This window comes from Limanda limanda, chromosome 5 (genome assembly GCF_963576545.1).
Source record: "Limanda limanda chromosome 5, fLimLim1.1, whole genome shotgun sequence".
NCBI lineage: Eukaryota > Metazoa > Chordata > Actinopteri > Pleuronectiformes > Pleuronectidae > Limanda > Limanda limanda.
The window spans coordinates 10,237,736-10,264,529 of NC_083640.1; the positions used below are offsets into that span (position 1 = coordinate 10,237,736).

General features: G+C 45.0%; 2 protein-coding genes across 2 annotated transcripts in view; one reads left to right on the plus strand and one right to left on the minus strand.

Moving 5' to 3' along the window:
- bmp1a (bone morphogenetic protein 1a) overlaps positions 1-13,264 on the plus strand; it is a 31,492-nt gene extending 18,228 nt beyond the window's left edge. Inside the window, exons 7-20 of the mRNA XM_061071802.1 lie at positions 2,474-2,598; positions 4,331-4,446; positions 4,596-4,698; positions 5,324-5,440; positions 5,839-5,984; positions 6,087-6,282; positions 6,520-6,645; positions 8,029-8,189; positions 8,375-8,555; positions 8,875-9,000; positions 9,106-9,233; positions 9,791-10,004; positions 10,248-10,498; positions 11,791-13,264. Coding sequence (XP_060927785.1) covers positions 2,474-2,598; positions 4,331-4,446; positions 4,596-4,698; positions 5,324-5,440; positions 5,839-5,984; positions 6,087-6,282; positions 6,520-6,645; positions 8,029-8,189; positions 8,375-8,555; positions 8,875-9,000; positions 9,106-9,233; positions 9,791-10,004; positions 10,248-10,498; positions 11,791-11,925 — 2,125 coding nt within the window. The 3' untranslated portion in view covers positions 11,926-13,264. The remainder of the gene's footprint in view (positions 1-2,473; positions 2,599-4,330; positions 4,447-4,595; positions 4,699-5,323; positions 5,441-5,838; positions 5,985-6,086; positions 6,283-6,519; positions 6,646-8,028; positions 8,190-8,374; positions 8,556-8,874; positions 9,001-9,105; positions 9,234-9,790; positions 10,005-10,247; positions 10,499-11,790) is intronic.
- Positions 13,265-17,106: 3,842 nt separating this feature from the next.
- On the minus strand, positions 17,107-26,758 carry disp3 (dispatched RND transporter family member 3). The gene is made up of 20 exons (XM_061071801.1): positions 25,759-26,758; positions 25,450-25,669; positions 24,612-24,748; positions 24,380-24,514; positions 23,588-23,748; positions 23,273-23,412; positions 23,060-23,151; positions 22,765-22,929; positions 21,419-21,580; positions 21,202-21,348; positions 20,963-21,099; positions 20,689-20,861; positions 20,463-20,593; positions 19,978-20,162; positions 19,757-19,883; positions 18,769-18,914; positions 18,512-18,671; positions 17,960-18,073; positions 17,660-17,832; positions 17,107-17,463 (listed from the first exon to the last, which is right to left on the minus strand). The coding sequence occupies exons 1-20, from the start codon at positions 26,756-26,758 to the stop codon at positions 17,107-17,109; spliced, it is 4,062 nt and encodes a 1,353-aa protein (XP_060927784.1).
- Between the last annotated feature and the right edge of the window lie 36 nt (positions 26,759-26,794).

The following is a 26,794-nucleotide window of genomic DNA, read 5'->3' on the forward strand; positions in this document are numbered from 1 at the left end:
GCTGTTATTATTCTTCAGCCAAGATCTGGACTGAAGCTCATGATCTTGCAAATCCGTGGTGTTCATCACAGCTTGGAGCAGCCCGGCCCGGCCCTGAAGAAGGTTTATGTTGGGTAATCCGCTCTGTTCTGTTTTCACTCCGGGTCCGACTCCGTTGCTCCCCTAATTCGTGGAACTCTGATCAATAAGGCTGTTTGGACATGAGGGAGGAATGGCTACCGCTGCTGGGGAATGTCTCACAGAGTTGTATTATCAGACAAGGGGCTCCTGTTAGCTTTTCACAAGTCAGTCCAGGCACTTTTCCCTGCGCCCTGATTGGTCGATTCACCTGTGCCAGTGTCTCGCTTTGTTACTCCATTATGAGCCAGTGTGTTTGCTCGATGTTTTACAGTAAATCACCGTGGGAAGCCGGGTCCTTTGGCGCGGGTGTTGTCCAGTAGATTTCATGGCTTGTCTTGATGTTTTTCTGTGTCTCCTGGGGAGAAGCAGGGCCTGATCCCCGTGCTTTTTGTCTGGGTTGTGTTATCCGACTCACAACTCAGCCATTCCCCCCCTCCTCCTCTTTTGCTCCAGAGATATTTTTCGGGGACTGGTGCATGGAGCGGTGCCAACTCAAATAGAGACCTGCCAGTGTGCCCTTTGTCTGCCCTGACACCGGCTGGAGTGGCGTTTTTCACTGGACCGACAGCGTACGGCCTCCTGGAAGCTCACAGACAGACACACAGACAGGCAGAGACTAAACTGTTAGCTCAGGCTGCTCTGTTTGCACATGCCTGCCGTTGATAGGCATGTCACCATGGGAACGACCAGGGAGCCAGGCCGTTGCTCGCCAATACTTACAGAAAAACGGAGATGATAAACTAGCAAAGTGTCAAGTGAGGCAGCAGTGTGAAAAGAGTCTATCTGGACTTACTGTTCTGCCATTTCAAAAGACAAGCTCTGTAGCTGCTTCACCTGATGGGTTTTTACAGTCTTTAATGTTGCTTTTTTTCTCATTCCTACTTTCACAGCTTATGCAATTTAATTCCTCTCTCTGCAGCTCAGGAGAAGGTGGTAGGCTCTTAGTTTGGGTCCATCTGTAGGGCAGTTGGTGGGAAGAATGATGGCAGCGTTAGCCTCTGAGGTCGACCGCGTGACCCCAATGAAACATGATAAGCTACTGAAACCGCCCATCTGCCGCATTTAGCCGGAGCTGTAAAGGAATCACAGTGAAAGTTAAATACTTGTGTTTATGAAAATAATGCAAAATGGAAAGGCACTCAGAAGAGCACATACCTCAACTGGCCCCAAATAAAACCACATTTATATTCACTAGATCCAGATTTTTATTTAGATCTGCACCTGATTACACAAACTCAGAAATATCAGTCCTCTAAGTATGCCAGATTTTTTTTTTTCATCAAGACCCATGAATTATTGTCGAAAAAATCAATAGAAATGTTGATAAAAGCCCTCTCGCAATGTTCAAGTAAGAAAATACCTTGATCCGCTCCCTTGATCCGGGTCCGCACCAAAATCCATGCCCCACCGCTCCGCGCAATTTCATGAATCGGCCATTCATCGGTTCAGGTTTTTGTGTAATCCTGCTTATTAAAAAACAAATGTAGACGCAAACACAACCTCCTTTGCACAGGTAATGATTCACAACACGTTTAACCCTCGCATGCATGTTGCGTGGAGGAAAGGGCAAATGAAGTTCCAGTGATAAAGAAAAAAAATCAGTTTCTCTTCACAGCTTTTAATGTGCCCTGTTAGAAATAGATGGATGGTTTGACTATAAAAATGCCTCAAGAGATTACAGGTTTTTGAGAAGTAGATTTAATGATCTAATGTTTATTACACTACGAGCAGTTAGGTTTTTATCCCTGATGATAATAATAATACTCTTGAGTCGACATGAGTGTGCGTGCTCATGTGGAGGTCGACAGCAGGTACTCAGGCCTCATGCTGAGGCATTTATCCGCTGCCAGGTCTATACAAGCATCTCTTTATCTCTTAGAATTCCCTTGTGTAGTTTGAAGGAGTGTTGGTTTAATTTATTACATGTGGGTTTTAGCCTCTCGTGTGTATGTTACACAGATGTACGTTAGTGCTTGCATATGCGTGTTCTGCATTGCTATGTTTACATCTTTGTTTAAATGCTAATCCAAACATGAGCAGGATGAATACGAGCGCTCCATGCCCCCTCCACTCTGGTCGCCGGATTTACTGTATTTTTCTACAAAACAAGCACATGTTGTTTGGCTTAGTGGAGACTGTTGGTGCTCGTTTTCATGCTGGTGTTTGCAAGTCTCAGTCCTTTTTAAGAAAAAGTTAATAATTCTGTGGGCAGTGATTGAATTACACTCATCAATGGTAAATCACTTAATCCCTGAGCCAACAGGTTGTGATGTTGGACCATAGGTTGCAGGATTGTGTAAATGCAGTGTGACTTCCATTAACATTAACGTCAGTCTCTCTTTTGGATTTCCAGAGGCATCTTCCTGGACACCATCCTGCCACGCTACGATGTGAACGGCGTGCGGCCGCCCATTGGCCAGAGGACCAGACTGAGCAAAGGGGATATCATACAGGCACGCAAACTCTACAAATGCTCCAGTAAGACCTAATGACAGATCCTGTCTGCTATGGGTTTTTCCTGTCTATTTTTGCATGTGTGCGCAACATAGCCCTGAGAGAGCGGTCTGTAGCTCCTCCTGCCTCCTCCAGATGCAGCTCCACACTGCGTAGAAAGAGCAAAGCGTCTACTGTTGATGTGGTGCGGTGCGGTTCCCTGGCTACAGGGTCCGAGTCTCTGAAGCTGGGAGGAGTGTAAACACCAGCCAGGGAGAGGAAGTTTGTCATCACTTATTCCAAGATAGACCTGAAAGAACAGCTGGCTTCAAGAAGACGGACTAAAAAGATTGTCGATGCTCGTGTCTGCACAATACACCAATCACACACACACACACACACACACACACACACACACACACACACACACACACACACAGACACAGCGTGTACCATGCAAACTGTGCAGCTATGCACTAAGATGAGTTGTGTAATCCTGGCACTTGTCCTGAACTTTGTTTACGCTTCCAGAGAGAAGAGAGAGGATTTGATGCTTTTTTAAGTAAATCGAATTTATAGCATTAACAGATGTACAATGAGAGCAGCCGTCTGCTGGATAGATTTGATGTCAGTAAATTGTAGGTCAGGCCGGGATAGCTGAGCTGTCAGCCTCACATTGAAGCTCAAAGAATAAATATAGTGATGGGTCACGAGAGAGGGACCAGACGTTGTGCTTTTTTACATTAGAACTGGAAGTTTTGACCTAAAATGGATCAATAGGTGTCTGGAAAAGTCTTCTGTCTGACATCTCTGTCTGCTGAGGAAGATGATGATGTGGCGCACATTGTGGGGGATGAGGTTGTGAGTCTCTCCACGTGGTCTTGGAAAAAAAATTCTTAAAGAGCCATGAATCTCCCATTTATGCGAAATTCCTGGGAGTGTTTGTCACCCCCAGTGTGTGCCTGAGTGCTTGTTAATGGTTTAGCATTGGCAGACCTCTGCCAAGCATTATTACACACAACCCGTAGCTCAGGGCTCCTCGTTTTATTGCTTACACACAATCCTCCAGGGAGGCAATAAATGCAAACAGTCGGGGGGGAGATGTTTTCCTTACTCCTAAGAAACGCAGCCCAAGGTAAAGATAACACTGAGGCAATAATGAATGCAGGCGCAGTTCCCAGGATGAACCTTTGTCATTACCTCCTGGTCTTAATTAAACACATCTTTCCCCAACTTGGCAGCAGCCCCCCTCAAGTTGTTCCACGCGGCTGTGTGTTGTGTTTGGAAATCAGTCTCCGCACACTTGCACACTTAGTTTTGCCAGTCACACTAAGGGTGGAGGTGTTTTTTTGTTTTTTTCACTGGCAACACGTACATAATGCATCACGTCCTCCAGAGGGCTGGTTTATTTATAGTGGGCCGGGTTTATTTTCAGAAGAGGATGCTCAGATAAAGTGTCTCACACACTCTATTCCTTTGTGTGATCATCATCTTGAGTAGGAGGGGGGAGGTGCAGGGGGGGAATATTATCAGCAGATGTGGCTTTGAACATTAAAGAGCGGCCCTTTACTTCACGTTCAGTTTTACAGTTCCGCCATCGAGCATCTGTCTCTGCAGCCAGCTGACTTCAGAGCTGATGACTATATATTTTGGATTTAGTGGCTCTCTGTTGTTTTCAGGCAGAGACTAATTGGCAGCTTGTCGCAGCTCGCAGCTCACTGCTCACAGCCTGGGCCTTCACATGCCGCTCAGTGTGTATGTTTGTCTCTGTGCACAGGATGTGGGGACAGTCTGCAGGACAGCAGCGGTAACTTCTCCTCTCCTGGCTTTCCCAACGGATACTCGGCCTACATGCACTGCATCTGGAGAATATCAGTCACGCCGGGGGAAAAGGTATGAGCACATGGAAAGTTCCAAGTCAATTCTGAGACACCTTTAAACAGAAGCTGCCTTGACTGCAAATAACGATAATAACTCGTCTGAACGTCACTTGACCTTCTGGCCCACGCTGTGTCAATAATCACTCTCTCTTGGTTTTTAAGATCATTCTGAACTTCACCTCCATGGATCTGTACAGGAGTCACCTGTGCTGGTACGACCACGTGGAGATCCGAGATGGATACTGGAGGAAGGCGCCACTTAAAGGTCAGTTTTAACTGGAGAACACTGTCCTAGGGTCCCAACTAATGATCGATTAATCTTGTCTCAATGGATTCATCAGAGACGTTTTGTTTTGTCCAACTAATACTCCAAAATTCAAAGGTCTTCTATGTACTAGCATAAAAGAAAAAAGAAAACCATAAAGTTAGTGTGATTCCGTGTTTGTTTCCAGGCTGTTGAGACAAGGATTTACAAACTATTGTCTGTCTATTTTTATATTTCCACGTGTTTATATTGCGTGTTCACTTATTTACTACTATTACTGAAGTTTATTTTTTGACTGTTCTCTGTATTGCTGCATATCAGCAAATTTCACCAGGGTGGTACTAATGACAAACTATTTTGAATAAGAAGAATTTGTACATTATTTATAGAAACTGTATGGTCAACCCATGTCATACAGTATATGACTTTACCAGATATCAAATACTTCGCTAATTTTGAGTTTGAATTATTATCTGTTTTTGGTCATATTTAAAAACTGTTCCTCGTCTTCTCTGGTACCCTCACAGTATGTTCCGTTTTGTTGCAGTAAGGAGCTGTGTGGAGGAATTTCTTCGCTATCTCAGGTGTCGTAATCTATTTGTGTGCATCTCCACCTGTGACCCAGGTCGTTTCTGTGGCGATAAGTTGCCCGAGCCCATCATCTCCACCGACAGCCGCCTGTGGATCGAGTTCCGCAGCAGCAGTAACTGGGTGGGAAAAGGTTTCTCCGCTGTTTATGAGGGTAAGCACCCGCTGCACGACCTCGCTGCCCCCCCATTCCAGCACATCGCTCAGCTGACTGAACGCATGGTCAGTCACACATCCAACAATGTGCTTAGGAGCTGCATTAATATCCACCGTTTTTGGCTCCCCTACTGCTGATGTGTCAGGCACTTTACACTGCATTAATCAGATTTTGGCCTGGCCCTCACATTCGACTCCATTGTTTCCAGACCGTGCAAAGGGATGATGTGTGTGTGTGTGTGTGAGCTGGTGGTGGAGGCATTTCAGCTAATCCACAATGAATAAATCAGAACAGTGAGCACACAGTTTTTTTTCCCTTTCAGAATCACGTGCTGATGATACTGCTATCCAGGGAGCTTAGGGCTGTGTTTTAATTGTCTTTACTGTCACATGCAGCCATCTGTGGTGGGGAGGTGAAGAAGGACAACGGCCAGATCCAGTCCCCCAACTACCCTGACGACTACAGGCCCAACAAAGTGTGCGTGTGGAAGATTTCTGTTGCTCAGGGCTACCACGTAGGCCTCACCTTCCAGTCTTTTGAAGTAAGACACACGTCCTTTGTTATTTCTCAAATAAAATCTTATTTGATGTAAATTTTAGGACTATTTGGACCAATTTAAACATCAAAAACCCTCTTTTGTCAGATTGAGAGACACGACAGTTGTGCCTATGACTACCTGGAGGTGCGTGATGGCAACTCTGAGAACGGCCCTTTGCTGGGCCGCTTCTGTGGCTACGACAAGCCAGATGACATCAAAACCAGCTCCAACCACCTGTGGATGAAATTTGTTTCAGATGGCTCGGTCAACAAGGCCGGCTTCGCTGCCAACTTCTTCAAAGGTGAGGGGTTAAAGGTTGTAAACCCTTAGGAGAGAACGTTCCAGGAAAATCTCTCCATCTGTCATTATCGTTTATCTTTTTCTAAGTGTATTTACTTTTTTTGTTCCACTTGCACCGTCGGGTCCTTTTGCGAACTCTCTCTGCCTGCCCCCGCTCTTGTTTTGGAGGGTTTTTCCTGTATTCAATCGACCCAGGGGGCCAGTGAAAAGGGTCCTAACATATCTTTGTGTTTTTCAGAGATGGATGAGTGCTCCAAACCGGACAACGGTCGCTGTGAGCAACGCTGTGTCAACACACTAGGCAGCTACAAGTGCGCCTGTGACCCGGGCTATGAGCTGGCGGCTGACAAGCGCAGCTGCGAGGGTAAGTACAGGCAGAAACGGTGACCAGACCTGCTCACCGTGTCATTTACACTGAAGGACTTAACACAGTTAGTCACACAAACACAATAAGTACAGTCCTTCCTGACAACAACAGAAACAATGTGATGATTGTGCTGACTGGATTTGAGTCACAACAACTCAAGTATTATTTTTATCTCAAAGCACGTGTCGTTGTCTAAGATCCAACTGTAAGTGCACACGCTGGCCGATCGCTGTCCGCCCCCAGAGGAAGTCAGCAGTCACTCCAGCTTTGCGTTGTGTACAAATGTACAGATGTTTGAGTGTTAAATATATAGAGACATAACAAATTTACAAGCAGATTAAACTGAGATATTGCACACTCAATTTAAATTGTACAGATAGGTTCATTTCAATGCAGTTGAAGCATATATAATGATATTTAGTGTCGCATAAGCAAACCCATTGATATAAAAAAAAGCATGACAACAAGTACTAAAATGTACTTAACTAAAGGTACAACATTTACTTTTATACTTAAGTAAAAGAAAGTATTTGTTTTTAGATATACTTAAATAGGTATACGTAAAACTTTTATTCAAGAATACACTCTTTCACATTAATGAAGAACGCTGCAGAACTGAAAAACTGTTATTAATTAATGGATGAGTCTCGGCCTCTTCTGAATACATCCTAAGTGTTTCTTAACCAGTGATGCTGCTGCTGCAGGAGGTCTAGTGTTACATGCCAACTCTGATTGGATTAGCGAAACCAATCCCTTCACATTATTGATTATTCTAAAGATATAAAAAACAATGTGAACATGTAACGCAATGTTTTGTAACATGTAGTGGAGTAAAACTTATAGATATTTGCTGAAATATGTAATGGAGTAAAAGTGAAAAGAACCTGAACATGAATCTAAAGTACAATACATGAAAATTGTACTTGAGTAACAAATGATACAGTCAATAGAGTAAAAAAATGCACATTAAAACAGATTAAAGAATAATAGCATTTTACTGTAGTAATTTACATTTACTTTACAATGAAGAAATACAATGGGTAACAAACAGGTGCCTAACGTCTGTATTACATGTAAAAATAGCTAAATACTGTATTTTTTTCCATATCAGCATTCACACCAGCTGCAGGAATAAACAGTGCACATTTATCTTGTCTAACAATAGCTTGGTGAGGGTTCGGGCTCGATGTGACATGTTGTGTATTGTGTAACTGATACAAAGCTCTCGTGGAGTTCAGCCACTAATCAGGTTTATTTAAGACACAGAAAGGATTTCAGAGGGCTCTTGTTTCAGCAACATTTCTGACAGCACGTGTGCATCTCTATCGACCTCTCACTATTTGTCCTTGTCTCTTCCCATGGGTTGTGTCTTCCGTACAGCTGCCTGTGGAGGCTTCATCACCAAGCTGAATGGGTCAATCACCAGCCCAGGCTGGCCCAGAGAGTACCCTCCAAACAAGAACTGCATCTGGCAGCTGGTCGCCCCCACGCAGTACCGCATCACTCTGCTCTTTGACGTCTTTGAGACTGAGGGCAATGACGTGAGCACTGGGGTTATTTTGAATCGACACGGGGTGGGTTTGTTCTGTGTTCTCCCTCCCAGTCATTGCACCCACAGCTCTCCTCTTTCACAGCACATAAACCCAATTTCCTCTCATTCATGTGTCGTATTCAAAACTAAATGAAAATGCCCCAGCCTCTTCACATGCTCTGTTTCTCTGCTCAGGTTTGTAAGTACGACTACGTGGAGGTGCGCAGCGGGCTCTCGGCAGACTCGAGGCTGCATGGGAAGTTCTGCGGGGCCGAGAAGCCAGAAGCCATTACCTCTCAGTATAACAACATGAGAATTGAGTTCAAATCCGACAATACAGTGTCTAAGAAGGGCTTTAAAGCACAGTTCTTCTCAGGTGAGTGGTTCTAACAGTGTTGAATTAAATTATCAGACTTCCTGGCTGTGGCTCACGAGGTAAAGTAGGTTGTCCACTCATCAGAAAGACAGTGGTTTGATGTCGAAGTGTACTAGGGCAAATGCAGAGCCTTAAATTAACCCTGATGGCTGGAGCATTATTGTGTGCGAGTGTGTGTGTAAATAAAGCTCTTTGAGTGGTTGCAAAGACTAGAAAGGTGCAATTTGACTGCACCCCATTTACCATTTCCATTAAGCCACTTTCACTGTCGCCTACAGAGGAAACAGTCACCAAGGTTGTGTCCTCTTTTCCTCCGCAGACAAAGACGAGTGCTCCAAGGAGAATGGCGGCTGTCAACATGAGTGTGTCAACACTTTCGGGAGCTACAGCTGTCAGTGCAGGAGCGGCTTTGTGCTGCACGAGAACAAACACGACTGTAAAGAAGGTATTTCTGCTCAACACGGCCACGGGGCGCCTGCTGTCTGGTGTTTACGGTTTGAGTGCAGGTCGATGCACAGGTCTGTGTTAACTCGGTGATGTCTGTTTGCAGCTGGCTGTGACCATACGGTGAACAGTGTGAGTGGGATCATCACCAGCCCCAATTGGCCAGATAAATACCCCAGCAAGAAGGCGTGCACCTGGGCCCTCACCACCACTCAAGGCCACCGCATCAAAATCGTATGTGCCACTTCCTCCTGCTCTCTGTGTAATTTCACCCGTCAGTCCTGAATTTATTGGAGTGCGTTGCCTATTTGTGTAATTGAACTGCTAGATTCATTGAGTACATCTGCGTTTACTGTGCAGACACTGATTTGGCACCACCAACAATGATTCTGTTATTATATATTTGTATACTGTTTCACTGACGCGTAGTAAATCATTTAAAAGAAAACCAGCAGCCAACACATAATATTAAAAAGTGTGATGCCAGCGTTTGTTCCTGGAAAATAACACTAGATGCTTCCTTGGGTCATGCTCCACCCCTCCTCTTTACAAGCTTTCATTGAAACAGTTGAGGTTTTGGGTGATTCTGTTAAAATGTAATATAAAATCAAGACCCGTGTTTCCTGCTTTACCCTCGTGTGCCTGTGTGCTCAGAGATTAGCTTTCTTTATCCAGTGATAGCAATAAGACACATCAATATTATGTCGTTTGACTTAAAAAAGGAGTGTAAGCATCTGAAAACTGAGCTAATTATTATAATATAAAATATTTAATGACTGTTTTTGTCACAGACTTTCAATGAGATCGACCTGGAGGCCCACTTGGAGTGTACTTACGACCACATTGAGATTTACGATGGCCGCGACGGAAAAGCCCCGAGTCTGGGTCGTTTCTGTGGCACAAAGAAGCCGCAGCCCATCATGTCTAGTGGCAGCAAGCTGTTCATTCGCTTTTTCTCGGATAATTCAGTGCAGAAGAAAGGATTCGAGGCTTCGCACACTGCAGGTAAGAACAGATGTTCATGTGACAGCACTTCCAAATCTGAACGTTTTTTTGGAGGGGGAGGTGGGGTATAATATGCACATGGTTCAGATTTAGTCCAAAATCACCTTCCTTTCCGAGAATGATCATGACTCATACTTTAAAACAGAGCGTGTTTAAGAATCCTTATTGTCTGGATGACTGTGGAACCATAAAATGAGCCGCAGTAGTGCGAAGCAAATCTCAGCTCAACTTCTCTGTCCACAGAGTGTGGAGGTCACCTCAAGGCAGAGGTGAAGACCAAGGACCTGTTCTCCCATGCCCAGTTTGGGGACAATAACTACCCCGGAGCCTCCGACTGCGAGTGGGTGATCTCGGCGGAGAAAGGCTACGGCGTGGAGCTCATCTTCCAGACCTTCGAGATTGAGGAGGAGGCAGACTGTGGCTATGACTACATGGAGCTGTTCGACGGAGATGACACCAAGTCTCCACGGCTGGGGCGTTACTGTGGCTCAGGGGTAAGAGCAATTTTTAGAAGCAACCTCTTCTTTAACAAGTGTTTTAACAGCAGGAGGGTTGAGACAATTGTTTGCAGTGGAGTAACCTTTCCCAGGGGTTTTGAATGGGATGACTTTGAAGGACCCTGGGGCTTTTGATTCCACTCCTGCTCCAACTTGAATGAAAGTCAACGAGTTGGGGGAGTTCCGCTGTAGGTCGACACAAGCCGCCGCTCCCTAGGCGCTGATGGCCCATTAGAATCTCTGGCACTGGGTTGTAAATACAAATTAATTAGCCAATGCTGAAGCTGCAGAGTCCGGAACAATGTGGGCAGCAGGGAGTAGAAACAAGTTTCCTCAGGTCAGAGAACAGCTTGATTTCATTTACACACTTCAGTAATAAGCTCTGGCCATTTACTCACAGCCTGTGCCTGTGAATCATTCGCCGGAGGGGACGTAGCAGCCGGAGAACCCTGGGGAGCAGCTCCTCAATCAAGTTTCCTTTTATAAAACCGGTCGAAATAAACTGACACAATTCAGAACAAAGTAGGCTGAAAACTCATTAGAGTGTGGGGGAGCTTACTTTTAGCCCAGGGGCTTTTTTTTCTCAGTTAAACAGGCGACTGGTTATTGTTGGATCCACAATAACATTTGCAGGTCTTTTTTTTCTTGTGTTTTAAATCCCTCTCTCTCCCAATAAGCTAAGAATTATGGTCCATTGTAGATTTAATATTAATGTTATGAATGGCAGCTTTAATCAGTCTGGTGTATTTACAGTTGGCTGCTGGAGCTGCTTTGACATGGCAGTGCTTGTCTCTGTCGAAGCCGCAGGGCAGCCGCCACAGCACCGCAAACAACTAATTATTTTTCACTCTGATGTTCTGAATTAATATTCATGTGACGACCACGATCCTGACAAACAGCCAGGTCAAGTTAACTTGTGCTTCACTGGAAACCCTTTAGCTCACTGTACTGAGGACAGTAGAAGCACATGAAGCTGTGCAGCAGTAAACGGTTTTGTTCAGTGAAGAAACAAGCTCTCTGAAGTGGTGCAGCAATCATCAGAGAATATTTTATCTTCACATCGATAGCAGTGGAAGCCTGAATCAGAATAAAGTTGAGAAGGGCCGGTCCTGGTCCCTGGACCGCTGTGGCTGTTTCAGAACTGTCTGTCATCTGTAGGAAGAAGCCATTCGTCATGGTCACTGATCTGACTCCGGCTTCAGCGTGGGACAAGTGCTTAGTTTAAATTGAAGTGCAGTCAGAGAAGCAGAACGCCACAAATAAACCTGTTGTTGTGACCCTCTCCACAGCCTCCAGAGGAGATCTACTCAGCCGGTGACTCCATTGTGATCAAGTTCCGTTCTGATGACACAATCAACAAAAAAGGATTCCACGTGCGCTACACCAGCACCAAGTTTCAGGACACACTGCACTCGCGCAAGTGACCAGCGGTGGCCGGAAGGGGCCGCGCAGGGCCAAAGGGCAAGCGGAGGGGCCCCCAGGGGAGGCGCCAGCCTGACGCTCGGAAACCTTCGGCCACCAAGATGAGTCAGACACGACAGAACAGCCGCAAGACCACCAACCGCACCTCAGCTCCTAGGGGCTCTAGCTCCCCCCACAGACTGTGAGGAGTAAAGCCATTCTGCAGTACACCTTGTTTCTACCTTTTTATGGTTAGGATTGGGGTGGGAGGGTGGACGTCCACTTTAGGCGGACAGTGGGGGAAAATGTATTGACCCAGTTCCCTCCATATAATTTTTTCATTTGTTTCTTCTTTTTTTTTTTTTTTTTTTTTAACATGCCTCTTAATGAGAGGCACACAAGGAAAACAGTGGATTCTCAGGACCTGCAGGCCGGCAGGCATCAGCGGGGCAGATCCCTGTTTTTGTCGGGCCGAGCACCACATCCAGGGGGGAGGAGAAGGGAGAGGAGGGAGGGAGTCAGGGAAGATCTCCTGCGCTCCTCTGTAATTCTCCTCCTCTCCTCACTCTCTCATCCCTTTGGTTCAAGGATTCCTGTCTGTAAAAGGATTAGAAAGACTTGACTTGAGATTTTGATACTGTATGTCGGTCAATTGCATGTAATTACAAGCAGCGAAGGAAAAATTGTACAGCGGCAACACCAGCATTTGTAATTGGCATTGTCCTGGCATGCAGTGGCAAGATTCTCGTTGTTACCATTAACAAGGAAATTAAGGAAGCAGTTATGTTATTAAAGGACTAATAAAAGAAATGTGGTCCATGTCTTCTGGTTGGTAATTGCTCACTTGACGACTGGCTATTACTGTACCTCTATGTATAAAGTCATGTGTATAATCTTTCAAAGGGAACATGTGCTTTTCTCAGCTCGAACCAGTTAGCACTTTACAGAGAATTGTTCCAAAATCATGAGCTTATGAATTTTTGTGAAATGCAATGCCAGTTCACTTATTTTTAAAATGCATTTTATCTCTCTTATTCTTAATTGTTTTTTTGAATTGCTCCATTTAGTTCCTCAGGCATACTTGAACATTGTGTGTGCCCTGCAACATGGGGTAATAAAGATATGACTAAATGTTTCAGTGTTGATTTACAGGTCTGATGTAAAATAATCTCTCTCCAGAGGAAATGCCTTTTTCTTGGTACAATGAAGTATTTCTCAAGAACCAAATGAGCCTGGCTATTTATTGTTATAGTAATTACATGTATGATGTAAAGGTGGAAAGGTACTGTTGACATTAGCCCTAAAATTGCCTTCTCATGTATAGCCATTGGTCTATGTTGAATATACGATGTTGCTCACTCATTCCTTTTCTGCATTTCTTTCACATTCTACGCTGTTGGGGTTATGTTGTGTGACACTGCAGCGGTTCGATACACATTTGATGTCTGACCTTTGTTCACAATATTAATTGATTACGGGTATATTTTTTTCATTTGAAGTTAAACCATGTGCTGCTTTGCATTTACCTAGTTCCTGTTTGAGTGCAATCCAGGACATGGGAGTATGAGTAACAGCACTGAGGACTTAAATGACAGATGGGTCTGTGTTTGAAATAAGGTTCAGACAAGTTTTCTGACAGCCAGCAAACACAGAACGACTATATAAGCCAAATAGAAATCTGTATTTCTCTAAAGATGAAGCTTGTCATTTCAGAGTACTGAATGGGACCAAGTTTACTTTTTCCATCTTGCCACATCTTCATTTCTGCCTCCCCCTCAATAATTCCATTTCTCTCCTGTTGTGTTTCCTCATAAAAACACGTGGAGCAGAGCGTTGTGGTATTGTTGCGCCAAAAACTGCCAACGCGGCATGACTGAAATTGGCTCTGTCGTTCTGCTTACCCCAACAAATCGGACTGTCAAATACGTGCAGATTTAATAAACCTGCAGTCTGGGTGAAGACATACATTCATGAATAAAGGATGCCGATTTGTGAAAGGTGCAGGTACAAGGTAGAGGGCTGTCATTTAGGGTATTCATTTTAGATTTGGACCTTAACATTCCTATTTAGACATTAACAGATACAGTAAAACTAGTATAACTGCCAAGGCCCAACTGTCACCTTATGAAGCCACGTCTAAATTCACTAGATCTAGATTTTATTTGTTAAGTTGTACTTATCAGATAGGTTCCAATTTGTTAATGTTAACAATTAGTCAAATCCAATACAATTGAAGTAAATGGCAACCACTTCTTCAAATGAGCAAAAAAACTAAAAATGCTTCCATTCTGTTCCTGTGGTGTCATCCAAGTGTCTGTAAGCCTTCATCAACTGGAAACGGCGTCATTTACACCAGTAACTGCAGCAATCACAAATTGATCTGATCATGTCTCATGCCCCTTGGGCGTGAGCTTGTGCGGTGTCCGCCCAAACGTGGCTCTGGGCTAGGAGGATAACAGCGAACATTTAGGCATAAAACAATCAAGCCCCTTCATATATCAAAGAGCTCATAACACAGTATTGTCCCCATAGTCCCCAACATGTAGGCTAACTTGTGGTTCCTAGACTCTGCAAGAGTAGACTGAGGGTTAAAGCCTTAAGCTACCAGGCTCCTCTCTTGGAACCAGGCCTTGGTTCAGGAGTCAAACACCATCTCTACATTTAAGGTTAAACTCTTAAATTCTACTTTATTAAATGGCCCATATTTAACACCTTTCTGGGATTTAATTAGAGGTATTGGTACACCTAAGATGATATATCAGTGGTTTAAAGGTGAAAAAAATCCTGCCTCTCTGTTTTTGCGACTGTTTTCATACTTTGAGGATCCCTACTGACCCCTTCAAGTAGTTACGGATAGTAAAAGACCAGAATATTTATTTTACAAAATATGGGCCCTTTAAAGCCTATAGGTAGATCTAGATCAGGTGAGTCCTAATCATGCACTGAGCACTTCTCTCTTTCACAGCGGCCCAAGCAGCTATGGTGGGAGGTCCTAATGTATTTCGAAGGATTTCTTATTAAAAAAAAATGTTATAAAAAAAAAAAAAAATGATGGCGCTACCTACTGGCAACAGGAAGTAATCTTTGTTTCACAACTATCATTCGATTTACATACAATTTCAGAGTGTGATCAAGGAGCACCATCCTGGGCTGAGCGATGAGGCCAATACAGAAGTGTAAAAAGCTGCAGTTCACTGGGTGGCCGCTAAGCCTGGCTCCAAGAGGGAGCAAATCCCCATTGACTCCCATGTTAAAAAGCCAGACTTTAGAGCAGAATTAAACCTGTTTACAGCATGGTTAAAAAATTGGTTATAGTCTCAATCGCGAGGTTCTTCCTTCATGACAACACTGAGGGGGTGAATTTTTGTCTTACTCCCTCGTTTAGGCGATAAAGAGGTTTGAGATCATGAATAATTTCATGTGACGTCACAGTCAGCGCGATGACTGCAGCTACTTTCTCTCCCGTCTCCCTGCTAAAAAACAAAGGCAGATGAAAACATAACCTCCTTGGCAGAGGTAACCAGACTTATCCATTTCAAAAACATCTTAACCTATAAAATGTATATTTCCTTCTACACCAGGTGGACATACTTATTGGCCAAAAACGTGACCTCTCATTTAAAGAGATGTAAATTGACCTCTCCACTGACACTATAAATGTACTGGCAATTGACATTTTTCTGTTGCAGTAATACGCGTGATGCTGCTGGTCCAGTAAAATAATGAACAGAGAACTCTACAGATTAAAGGTCCACTGAGGTTTTCCTGTTTCATTGAAAATATCTGTTTACATCTTCCTACGCATATTTTCAGAGGAAAAGCTACTTTATGTAGAGCAATGTGACATAATAAGATGAACCAACATATGACACAAGAGGCCATTTAAATATTAAATCTGAGCTGTTCCATATGAATAATTAATGACCGCTAACCAGACATGTGACTACAGAGGCTCTTTCAAAAATGATGTGACTGTCAGCAAACAATGACAGCTCTTCATCCTGCTCCGCTGCTCCATTATGTAACAATGCAGAGGAAAACCAGGCTGAGCTTTCCCAGAAGTAAAAGACCCGAGGCTTTCTGCACCTGCTTTATTTGATGTTCCCAAGAAACACACACACACACACACACACACTACAGAAATGTACTGCTCTTACCGCAACTCAGTCCCTCTCTCCAACCATTATTGTGTTTTGTACTTTTGACAAACAGCCCTCACTGGGGAGCAGACTGGAGTGAGCGCTGATGGCCGTTGGAGTGGTACAATAAATTGTGCGAGAGTAGAATTGGTTACGGTGAGTGCCTACAAGTGCGGTGGAGGGCATGTGGAGGGTGCACCTGAGGAGCTGAGGAGAAAGTGTCTTTCAATTGGCGCTGATGACAAAAAGACCTTGAAGCAGTTTGAGATGTGCGATATAAACATGGGTCAGAGAAGAGGATGAGGGTTGCGGTGAGTTTTGGCACACACAGCTCCGCAGAACAAGTGTGTGTCGGCAGCATCAGTTCCGAAAGTGCGAGAGTAGCAGACTGAGACATTTACAGGTTACACGGAAAACTGTGCACTGTTAACATTTGGCAACTTTTAATACAACTGCAGGACGTCCATAACTCTGTGTGGCTGTAAAATTCACATTGCACAAGTAAGAGAACACTCCCCAAAAATATTGAATAAATAAATAAATAGGCGAGTGTAATGTTTCAGAAGATGGCCATGAATCATGTGAGCACGAATCTTCACACACGTAAGAGCTAGCCGGCCGGTTCTTCTTCACGACAGCAGATCACGGAACAGTCAGCGACTCTTCACAACTTAACAAGTTACACAGATGAAAACTGTGACTCAGCCAGTGTTTCCCAAGGATTACTCAACATCATCTCCACCTCGAAGCCGAGGGCGATACCTCAGACTGAGTCATCATGTCAACCCACTACTGAGTCACTCACACTTTACATTTTTGAAGCGATACTCAGCAGTTGAGATGTTTTTTTTTCTCCAATACTTAACAATCCACTGATCGATACAAGTGAAGAAATGTCTGTTGTGATGACAAACTGCTTTTAAGAATGGAGTTGATTCTGACATCTTTGTGCTGTGAGATAAGGTACTGATCCCACATTCCTTCTCAATGAGGAGGAAAATACAGTACATGCGTCCGGAGGGAGTCCTCTGCCTGACATCAGTGGGATTGGACGGACAGTTGCGTTTATGTGCCGGTTGATCGCCAGGGCAACGCACCCAGCTGTCCTCCAACCCAGCACAGAACAGCTACCACGGCCCCAGCCGCCATCACAGCCAGGGAGGCCTTCAGCACGGCGCCGGGGGGCCTGCTGAAGCGGGCGGGGGCCATGCTCGCCAACATGGCCACAGTCACGGTCAGGGTGAACAGAATCGAGACGGCGGTGTTGATGGCCACTATCTGCCCGAACTTGGCGAAAGGCACAATGACACAGAAGAAGAGGGGGACTGTGGAGATCACCGTGGTGACGGCGCTGGACACTATGGCAACGCCCACATGGTTCACTGCCTCCAGGGTCCGCCCCTGCCTCTCAGTCGGCAGCTGCTGCAAACAAAACACAGATTAATGGGACGAGCTGCTCCTCTTTATTCATCAGCCTTCAGGGGGCTTCTTGCCTTATTAAACCCAAAATGTTCATCATTAGCCTGTTTTAGTGTGTAAACAGAAAACATGCTGTGGTGGCTTTTCTAATTGCTTGTGACTGCTGCTGTGAGACAGATTTTGATTCAGGCTCCCGTACCGAGTTACGACCGAGCGTAGAGGCCATGGTCTCCCCAGCCAGCAAGTATCCCTCCACCAGGTGCAGACAGTAATCCACTGAAGATCCCACGAGGATAGACAGAGAGATGGCCTCCACTGCTCCCATCTCCCAGCCCAGCCAGTACATGATGGCCACCACCAGAGAAATCACTCCTGCTCAAGGCCAAAACTCACAGTTACACACACGATCACAACACAGCCGTGAATCAATTTTGAAATCCATTATTTAAGTGTTGACAAGAGTCACTTACAATTATGAATAAACAGCATCCTCTCTTACCTAGAATGGTTATGAGAACAGGCAGCAGCAACAGAGGATGAGCAGTAAACACAGACACAGCTGCCACACAAATGGCCAGAGACAGAAGCAGACTCCAGAGGGCGCTCTCCACCCCTACGGGCAGAGCAGAGAGAACTTGTGTATCAGACTCTTTCGTGCTCACCGATTCGACAACCAAGAACCAAACGCTAACAACAAAACAAAATTGATATTCCTACATTTCTTTTAAATGTACTTTTTGTAACGTCACTGATGACATAATAAAAGGTCACGCTGACGGGCACCTGAATTACCACCCAGTCACGTAGCAGGAAATATAGTCGCCATCCCTCCCTCTGTTCCTGAGTTGAATAAAGTTCAGAAGTGTCTGCACCGAACAATAGAATAATACATTTTCTGTTATGTCTTCAAACTTGTTTTTGACGACAGGGTGGCCTTAACCTTTGCCACCAAAAACTCCTTTTAATTTTGTCTTAAATCCATCGAGGTGTTTCTGAGATATCAAGATGTGACGACAAGCCGACAACATAGGACACACCACCTCTCACTTGCCTAGGATTTCCATGAAGATCTGCTTCCAGTGCTCACAGGTCTGGAACCCTCGCTGAAGAGCAGATGACTGCGGGAGGCTGGCGAGTTGCTCCTGGATGAAGTTCTCCCACTGAAGGAAGTCGGAGTAGGTCTGAAAGGAGGATTTCCCCTTGTATGTGGTCTTGGGAAAGAAAGAAGTAGCGTGTCAGGGACGATACCAGTTCTGAAACATGCAGCTGAAGTGTGAAGATGAAGCGCTGAAAGATGAGGACCCTTACGGACTCGAAGGCCATGGACAGCCAGCGGACCTTGCCTCCATGCATTCCCACCGCTCCGTGGGAGAGCTGCCCCGGGAGCAGGTTGGGTTCAGGGAGAGAGTGACAGTCAGGGTGGAGCAGAGGCAGAATAGAAGACAGCTTGTTGCCTGGAGAGAACAGAGGGAACAACAAGACACAGCCTTTTCAGCACTTTTATCCTCTATGAATGATTTGTTTTATTTACAGCTTATTGGATTTATCTAATTTCTTTTTGTTCAGAATTTTATTATGCAGATTCGTAAGGCCACCTGAGGCTACGAGTCATTTGAGAGGGGAAATATCAGAAGATCAACCTGTTGCCTGCATTTAAATGAGTAGAATTTTGAGCATCTTGATAGGTTATACTTTAGTATAAGTTTCAAAGGTAACTAAATACTCAAATCTAATTTCATCAGCACCACATCATCATAAGTATCACCAATTTGAAATTGTTATGAAAGAAACTGAGTCTATTATGAAGAAAGAAGAGCATAGATTTACAGGAAACTACCTCTTTAGCGGAGGAAGAAATGTATGGCCATGGTCCATACATGAGATTGGTTCAAGATTTTGGATCAAGAGGAAGTGGAAGCAAGCACAGGATCTCTCTGTGGCTTATTTCCTTGAAATATTATGACTTTTTTCTTGGTTGATTACAACATTATTCTCATGTATTATGACTTTATTTCTTGTAATCTTCGTCAAAATGTTTTTCTTCATATTGCCCTAATACTCTTGTACAGTGAAACATGTCTAGTATAACTCCTCAAACTCAAGAATGAAATATTAAAATGTCATCACATATATTCATTTTAATATTTAAAAAAACTACTGATATTCGTTTTTGAGTAGCTAGTGCTTTTGATTAAAACATTATATTAAACATTAGACTGAGCCAGTTAATCTTTATTCTACTACTTTTTTATTTCACATCATGATTTTATGTGATAGGATCTCAGTCAGTTGTTACCTGAAGGCAGACACTGTGCTCCTCCTGGCTTCACCAGTTGTGTGTTTGCGCTGACAGCTTTACAGATTTTGCAGAGATGCCCCATCTCCTGGAAAATATCAAAGTCTGGATCCAATATGATGCTGCCCTTTGAAGAAAATTAAACAACATATCAACACCATTAGAACATCTTTTACAAATATGGCTCTGCATTATTTCTGTTGATGAATAAGGGCCCTCACCATATCCCCAATAACATGGTTGTCCTTGCGCTCAGTTCGGTTGACTCCCAGGATCCCGAACACGACAAAGACCATGGCCCCGGTGTCGACCAGAGGACGCACCGCCGGGCGGCCACACACACCACCGCTGCACGGGTTAAAGCCAAACGTCTTGGATGGTTTCGCTTTGGCAGCAGACGAGGGACCTTTGGAAATAGAACCAGAGAGAAATCTCAAAAGGGTATTTATTTATTCAGTGTAAAAATATCTACAACTGGAGTACTTTGGAGAAACCCAGTAGTGGGTTCAGAGACAGCTACTTTAAGCTGTATTTGAAAAAAGAAGTTATATCACTGCAATTTCTCAATTTTCAACCTGTGAATAAATTGCATAAAAAAGTCATTCCAGCAGTGTGATGCATGCAGTGCAAGCATAGTTTTCTTGATGGGCTGAAAAACTGTCTCTAAGTTAACGATGCTCTCTGACATTGACAATTCCTCACTCACCGCTGGAAAGAGGAGTATAAAAGACTCCCTGTGTGGGTCCATCAGGCCCGGAGCCGAGGCCGCAGCCAGGAGGGTCGACACACACTCGGCTGGGATGAGGTCTCAGGCGCTGCTGTGCAAAGTACAGCCTCCTGTGAAGAGAGAGCAGAGCTGCAGTGATGGATACTCCACTGAAAAAACACTCCATCCAACATTTACTTTGAGTTTTCTTCTTTTGTGTCTTCACCTGCTGTGCTGCTGCTGCAGAGACGCAGCTACATAAAACGAAAACTCTGGCGTCCAGCCATGCCTGAGCTCACATGAGCCAGATGTGATCATCCAGCTGGGGTGCGGGTGGTACACATGGGAAACACACACTGTCATTCTGCTGGTGTAATTGCTGTGGGGCTGACTATAACCCTATTCAGATAAAACAAGATTAGTAGTGATACAAATCAGAGACCAAGCCCTACAACCAATAACAAAAATATCATCAAGAGCATTTTTTTCATCTCCCAGACCTGAAATGATGACACCTGGTCATGCTCTGTGCTGCATGGCTTCCATGGGGAGGGAGTGCTGGTGTTAAGGGAGAAACGATAAATGGTTGCAGAGGTTCCAAGGTCCAGCTTTGATATATACACTGTCAGGAAAGGGCCTAAAAACAGTAAAAGTGCAATATTTCAAAGTCGTGGAAAGGGCTTTAAAAAGGAAGGAGGGTGTTTTTTAGGTTTGGTGTGGGGGGGGGGGGGGGCTCTACCTGTTTGGTTGGTGCCTGAACTGGGTTTCACCGAGGTCCGAGGAGCATTGGAGGTTGTCGAGCTCGGAGTTTGCTGATGCGTAGAAAACTTAAATGCTGATAAAGAATTGTGGCTGTGCAAAGAGTGGGGCTTCTCCATGAACACACCTGCAGAACACAGCATGCGTGTCAGATACTTGTGTTGGATTTTTGAAGTTAAGAGGGGAGTCTGTCTCACCTGAGCACCGGGGGCAGGAGATGCCTTGGCCGCTGAGGTTGCTCCTCAGAGCCAGCAGAGTCTGGAGGTTTGTGTCCGGGCGAAAAAGCAGAGGAGCGTGAGTGGCCGGCCTCAGGAGACAGCAGCACCCGGCAGATAACAGCAGAATCAGGAGGAAGACACCTGGGCCGGCAGGAAGATAGTGACAAACAATGGGAGAGAGGAGGGTCTGATGGAGTTGATAAAGCAACTGAGGGACAGATCAGCGGCAAGGAGCAATTACAGTCCCTCCTGAAGAGGGTGGATGAATACTTCATGAGAGACGCCTACTCTTCCTCTGACAGAATGAATCCCCTCGAGACAGACGGAGATTACAATGTTTCCTCAATAGTTCTCATTTAACCTCGAGGTTCCGCTCGTGTCTAAACCATGTGTCTCAAGCTCGACAGGCAAAATGAGTGAAAACCAAACGCTAGATCTAAATTTCATATTATAAACTGAGCTCAGCTGTGTCAGGATTAGGGTTGCAAAATTCCGGGAATATTCAAAGTTGGAAACTTGCCATGGGAATTAACGGGAATTAACAGAAATAAACTGGAAATGTTGTGGGTAATTTATACTAACTGTATTTATCTTGTCATATACATACATAAATATAAACATTTTGTTGTGTCATAGGCTGATTTGAGCCCTGAGGAAACTTTGGGCACTTGACTATATGCTTCTGCATCTTTGTGTCATTCTTAACATAGGTCTTTGCACAGTATTGTAAATGTACACAGCCTTTCCTTCTACATTGGATGGGGTGAAATAGCTCCACACATGAGAGAGTGCACGTGGCATTGTTCTGTAGAATAAGATGAGAAAAAACTTTGTAAAAAAACACTTATGCCATGCCGGAGATATAAATAGTTAGCCAAACAATTGGAATAGTCTGTAAAAATATTTTACAATTGATTGATAAATGAATGGAAATAGGCTAGATGAACAGATGAACAATCCTCAATCAGCATGCTTATATATTTTCCCCAGTAATATCATCGAAACTTACCTGACTAGTCCTGCACACTACAGCAGGCCTCAATAGCCCTGCTGAAGTGTGCATGTGATGGAAGAATGCACAGTGGAGGGTTGAAATTCAACGTGCAGTGTGTGCTGCATTCCATACATCTTTAAAATAGTGTTTTGAATGATGTTTTTATTGCTCAGCATTTAATTTGCATATTTATTTTTTTTCAAAATTCCCGAGCTTAATATTTCCGTGGAAAGTTTCCGGAAAGTTTCCAGAAATTTACCGGAAACTTTCCGCCCCTTTGCAACCCTAGTCAGGATCCTTGTGAGTTCTCAGGGTTTATATCAAATCTCACCTAGAACAGCCTTTCGTCGCTCCACAGCTGGCTCTGCCACTAAATGCTTCAGGGCCCACTGGAGGTTCATGCTCACCACACCCACATGCTGCTGTCCTGGAGGGGACAGAGGTGTCTCCACTGACAGGGACAGAATGGCTGCATCGCCATCTGTGTCACAGGAGCCTGGCCGAGACAAAGACAAGGGGCTTTAGTGGTGCCTGGACGGGGGCGTTTTACAGCCCGGACTCATTCCCTTTCCACATCCCTCCCCCCCCCCGGCATTCGCACAATGCTGGGGAGATAGTGATCTCACCTGGCTCCAGCTCCACCGACAGAAGTGCCACATCATCATCCTCATCCGACAAAGGGCTCTGGCTCGCTGACAGGCATGAAAACAACTTCCAGCTTCAGAGGGAGGAGGAAGTTCAGGGAGAGAGACAGCTGAGGGGATTACAACTTGGCCGTGGTGTCGCGCAGCATGCACAAATAACAGCTCACGCAAAAAACTTAGGAAATCGGGACTCACCAGCTCAACCAGGCGTGTTCGTGGGGCTCCACACACTGACTCCAGATGCACAGTGCGGCCGGCATGAGGGTGGACACCCAAAGCCAGCAGCAGCTCACAATGAGGGCCATAAATAGACCGAAGTCATGCACGGCTGGGATCTGAGTGTCAGTTAAACGCAGCACAGTGTAAAGGACCTTGAAACATTCAATTTGGGCTTATCACATTAAAAAGGCTGTCTGCTGAGAGAAGCACTTCTATTCATCCATAACAGGGGAGTCATTTATTCTTCCTGCACGGATCCTATTAACAGCTGAGTGTTTCTTCCAGGGTTACCTGGGAGAAGGTGTTAGCAGCGTATGCAGCAGCGGTGGTGAAGGAGGTGAGGAACGTGGCTCGGCCAGCTGTTTTAATCGTGTAGATCATTCGCTGCTGCGGGTTACTCAGATGAGACGCTTGTCTGAAGGTGCTGATGAACACAAATACATCATCCACCCCTGGGAGAAGATGAGAAAACAAATGGGCTTTCAGAGACGTGAGAGTGGTAACAACCGTCTGAACCAAGTATCGCCTTTGTGAAGTGAAGTGGATTTCACTAAAGGAAAATTAAATAAGCGAAGGTTTGCCGCACTCCAGGAAATAATGTCTCACATGTGTGATCATTAGTAACACATCTGTACAGCATATGGAGGTGATTCCGTATGCACCACCTCCTCCACAGCCACACAATCCACTAAAAGTGTTACATTTATAATGGACCTGGTTCTAAATGTGTGCCATGGTGGTGTCTCACCACTGTGAGGTTGCTGTGGCCTCATAGCAAGTAGGTTCCCGGTTCAAATCCCAGTTCATGGTCTTTCTGTATGGGTTTGTCTCCCACAGCCCAAAGACATGCCGAATGGTGGAGGTTAATTTGATTAGTTTACCGTAGGTCTTCCTGTGAGTGTGAATGTTTTTTATGTGACGGCCCTGTGATTTGCTGGCAACCTGTCCAGGGTGTACCCCGCCTCCTGCTCATTGTCAGCTGGGATTGGTTCCAGCTTACCCTCTATGACCATCAAAAGGATAAGCAGGATGGATGGATGGATGGATGGAATAATGAAAAATGTTTAATTTATTTTCTCTTACCAATCCCAATAATAACAAAAGCTGCCACTCCATTGAGAATGCCCAGGTACCTCACACCGAAGACGACATGGTATAAGAAAAGAGCCATCAGGCAGCTCAGTCCAATGCTGGCCAGCCCGAAGAAAGTCAGAAAGACTACAGAGGGACGAGGGAAGAAGCTCATCAACATTCACGTTCAGGACAAAACTCTACAAATCATTACAAATGGAATAACAAGCAGGTCCTACTGTACCGGAAAAGGAGGTGAGGACGAAGACGAGCACAGTGATGCAGGCTCCACTGATGACAGCCAGCATCATGTCGTTGTAGAAGGTGTGTCTCACCTCATTATCGAACAGCTCTGTGCCTCCATACAGCACCTTCACCTGGCTGAGACAAGGACAGCAGATACACAGTCACATCAAATTAGAACTGTAAGCAGTGGTGGGAAGTAACGAGGTAGAAATACTTTGTTTCTGTACTTAAGTAGATTTTTCACATATCTGTACTTTACTTGAGTATTTCTTTTCCTGACGACTTTTTACTTTTACTCGTTACATTTGAACAAAAATATGTGTACTTTCTACTTCTTACATTCTCAAACTGGCTCGTTACTTGAGCAGCGGAGGTTGTCTCTCTCTCTCTCTCTCTCTCTCTCTCTCATCTAGGGTTACATTTTTTTACATTATATACATTATATTCATATTGTTGTTAAAATTTTTCTTAAATCTTGAGGAGAAACATTTTGGTTTGTTTTGTGTCTGTATAGGCCTACTATAAAAAGCACTTTACATTTTTAATTTTGGTACTTGTACTTTTACTTTTGATACTTAAGTACATTTCAACACCAGATACTTTTGATACTTAAGTACTTTTAATATGAGCTACTTTAAGACTTTTACTCAAGTCATTTTCTGACGGGTGACTTCTACTTTTACCGAAGTCACTTTCAGGTAAGATATCTGTACTTTTACTCAAGTATGGCTTTCAAGTACTTTATACACCACTGACTGTAAGCAACAATGTCTAGAACATGCACAGAGAGTACAGCAAAATAAAAAAACTGGAAAGCATTGTATATTTTTCCTGACCTGGTGGATTGCTTGGCCAGGATGTCTGCGTACTCAACCACAAAGTTTTTAAAGCGTGCCCTCTGCTCGTCTGCTCGGTCCTGCAGGGAGAAGTAGGATGGCAGAGGAGCTCCGAAGTGGATCTCGCTGCGTAAGAGGGCGGAGGAGAGGTGCTCAGGGGACAGACTATCATCCACGTACCAGTAGAACTGTGGGTGGGTGATGGCCAGACTCAGAGAACCTGTAAACAGAAACACAACAGGCAAGTCAGTACAGTTAGAAGGACACTTAAAGGGAGAAAAAGTAATTTTCCCCCCTCAACTTCCTCACCTTGAATATCAGCCAGGTCTGGGCCCATGCCATCGTAATATATCTTCCCTCCTCGCTCACTGGGGTAGAAGTAAGACAGGAGGGAGCTGGGTGGGGAGCAGTAGGAGGGCCCCAGAGGCAGATCCCTCAGCACCTCCATAGGCTTCCAGCAGAACTGATGGAACTGAGGGTGCTGCATGAGCAGACGCTCCACTTGGTGAATGGTGTGCAGACGTTCTGGGGTGAAGATATTGCGGTCACCCTCACCTTGAGCTACAAACACCAGCTCGATCCTCGAAAGGGCCTGACTCTGCAAGTAGTAGTTGGGAGCAAACCTGCGCTTCCTAATGAGCGGCCCTGTGGATTTTCTGTCCTGTGACCTCTCCTCATCCTCCTCTGTTGTGTCATTCGAGCTCTTGTGCCTCCTCTTTCCCTCCTGAACCAAATCAGGCACCTCCCTATCAGCTCGGCTCACTGCTTCTCCTCTCTTCTGGTGATTTCCTGCCTGTGAAGGGTCATTTTGAGTACTAGAGGACCTCAGGCCCTCGTTATCTGTCCTGTTGAATACTGCCTGCCTGCCCAGCTTCTGCAGTAGAAGCTCTCGCAGAGCCTCAGACTCACCGCTATCTAAATCTCGCCTACGTCTGTCCCAGGACCCCAACTGAGTCTTCACAGCGATGGCGAGGGCGTCAAAGCGCTCGGACGAGAAGTGACTGTGGACCTCGAAGGCACTGTAGGAGAGGTCTATGTCCAGACGAGGGCAGTAGAGGAGCATGTAGGCAAACAGGGCACATGGCAGCAGGACAACGACCCCTAAAACCACTCCACTGGACCATGGTTGTGTGTAAACCCATCCCACCATCCTCCACACTCCACACACCTCAGCATCCCCAGAGAAACACCTCCGTCCTGCTGCCTGTGCGTCTCCATCCTCCGCCTCTCCCTCATCCTCCTCCTCCTCCTCCTCCTCCTCCCCTCCCCAGCTGGTCTGAAACAGCGGCTGGTCATCCTCCACATCCATGCTGAGACCTGTCAGGGACACATAACACCACTTGAT

Excerpts from the sequence above, each read along its gene's own strand:
- disp3 (XM_061071801.1), bottom strand. The coding sequence starts at position 26,758 with ATGGATGTGGAGGATGACCAGCCGCTGTTTCAGACCAGCTGGGGAGGG. Across the intron at positions 24,515-24,611 it reads CGTCCTCACCTCCTTTTCCG|TCTTTCTGACTTTCTTCGGG; the intron begins GTACAGTAGGAC and ends GTCCCTCTGTAG. Across the intron at positions 22,930-23,059 it reads GTCGGTGGAGCTGGAGCCAG|GCTCCTGTGACACAGATGGC; the intron begins GTGAGATCACTA and ends TGTCTCGGCCAG.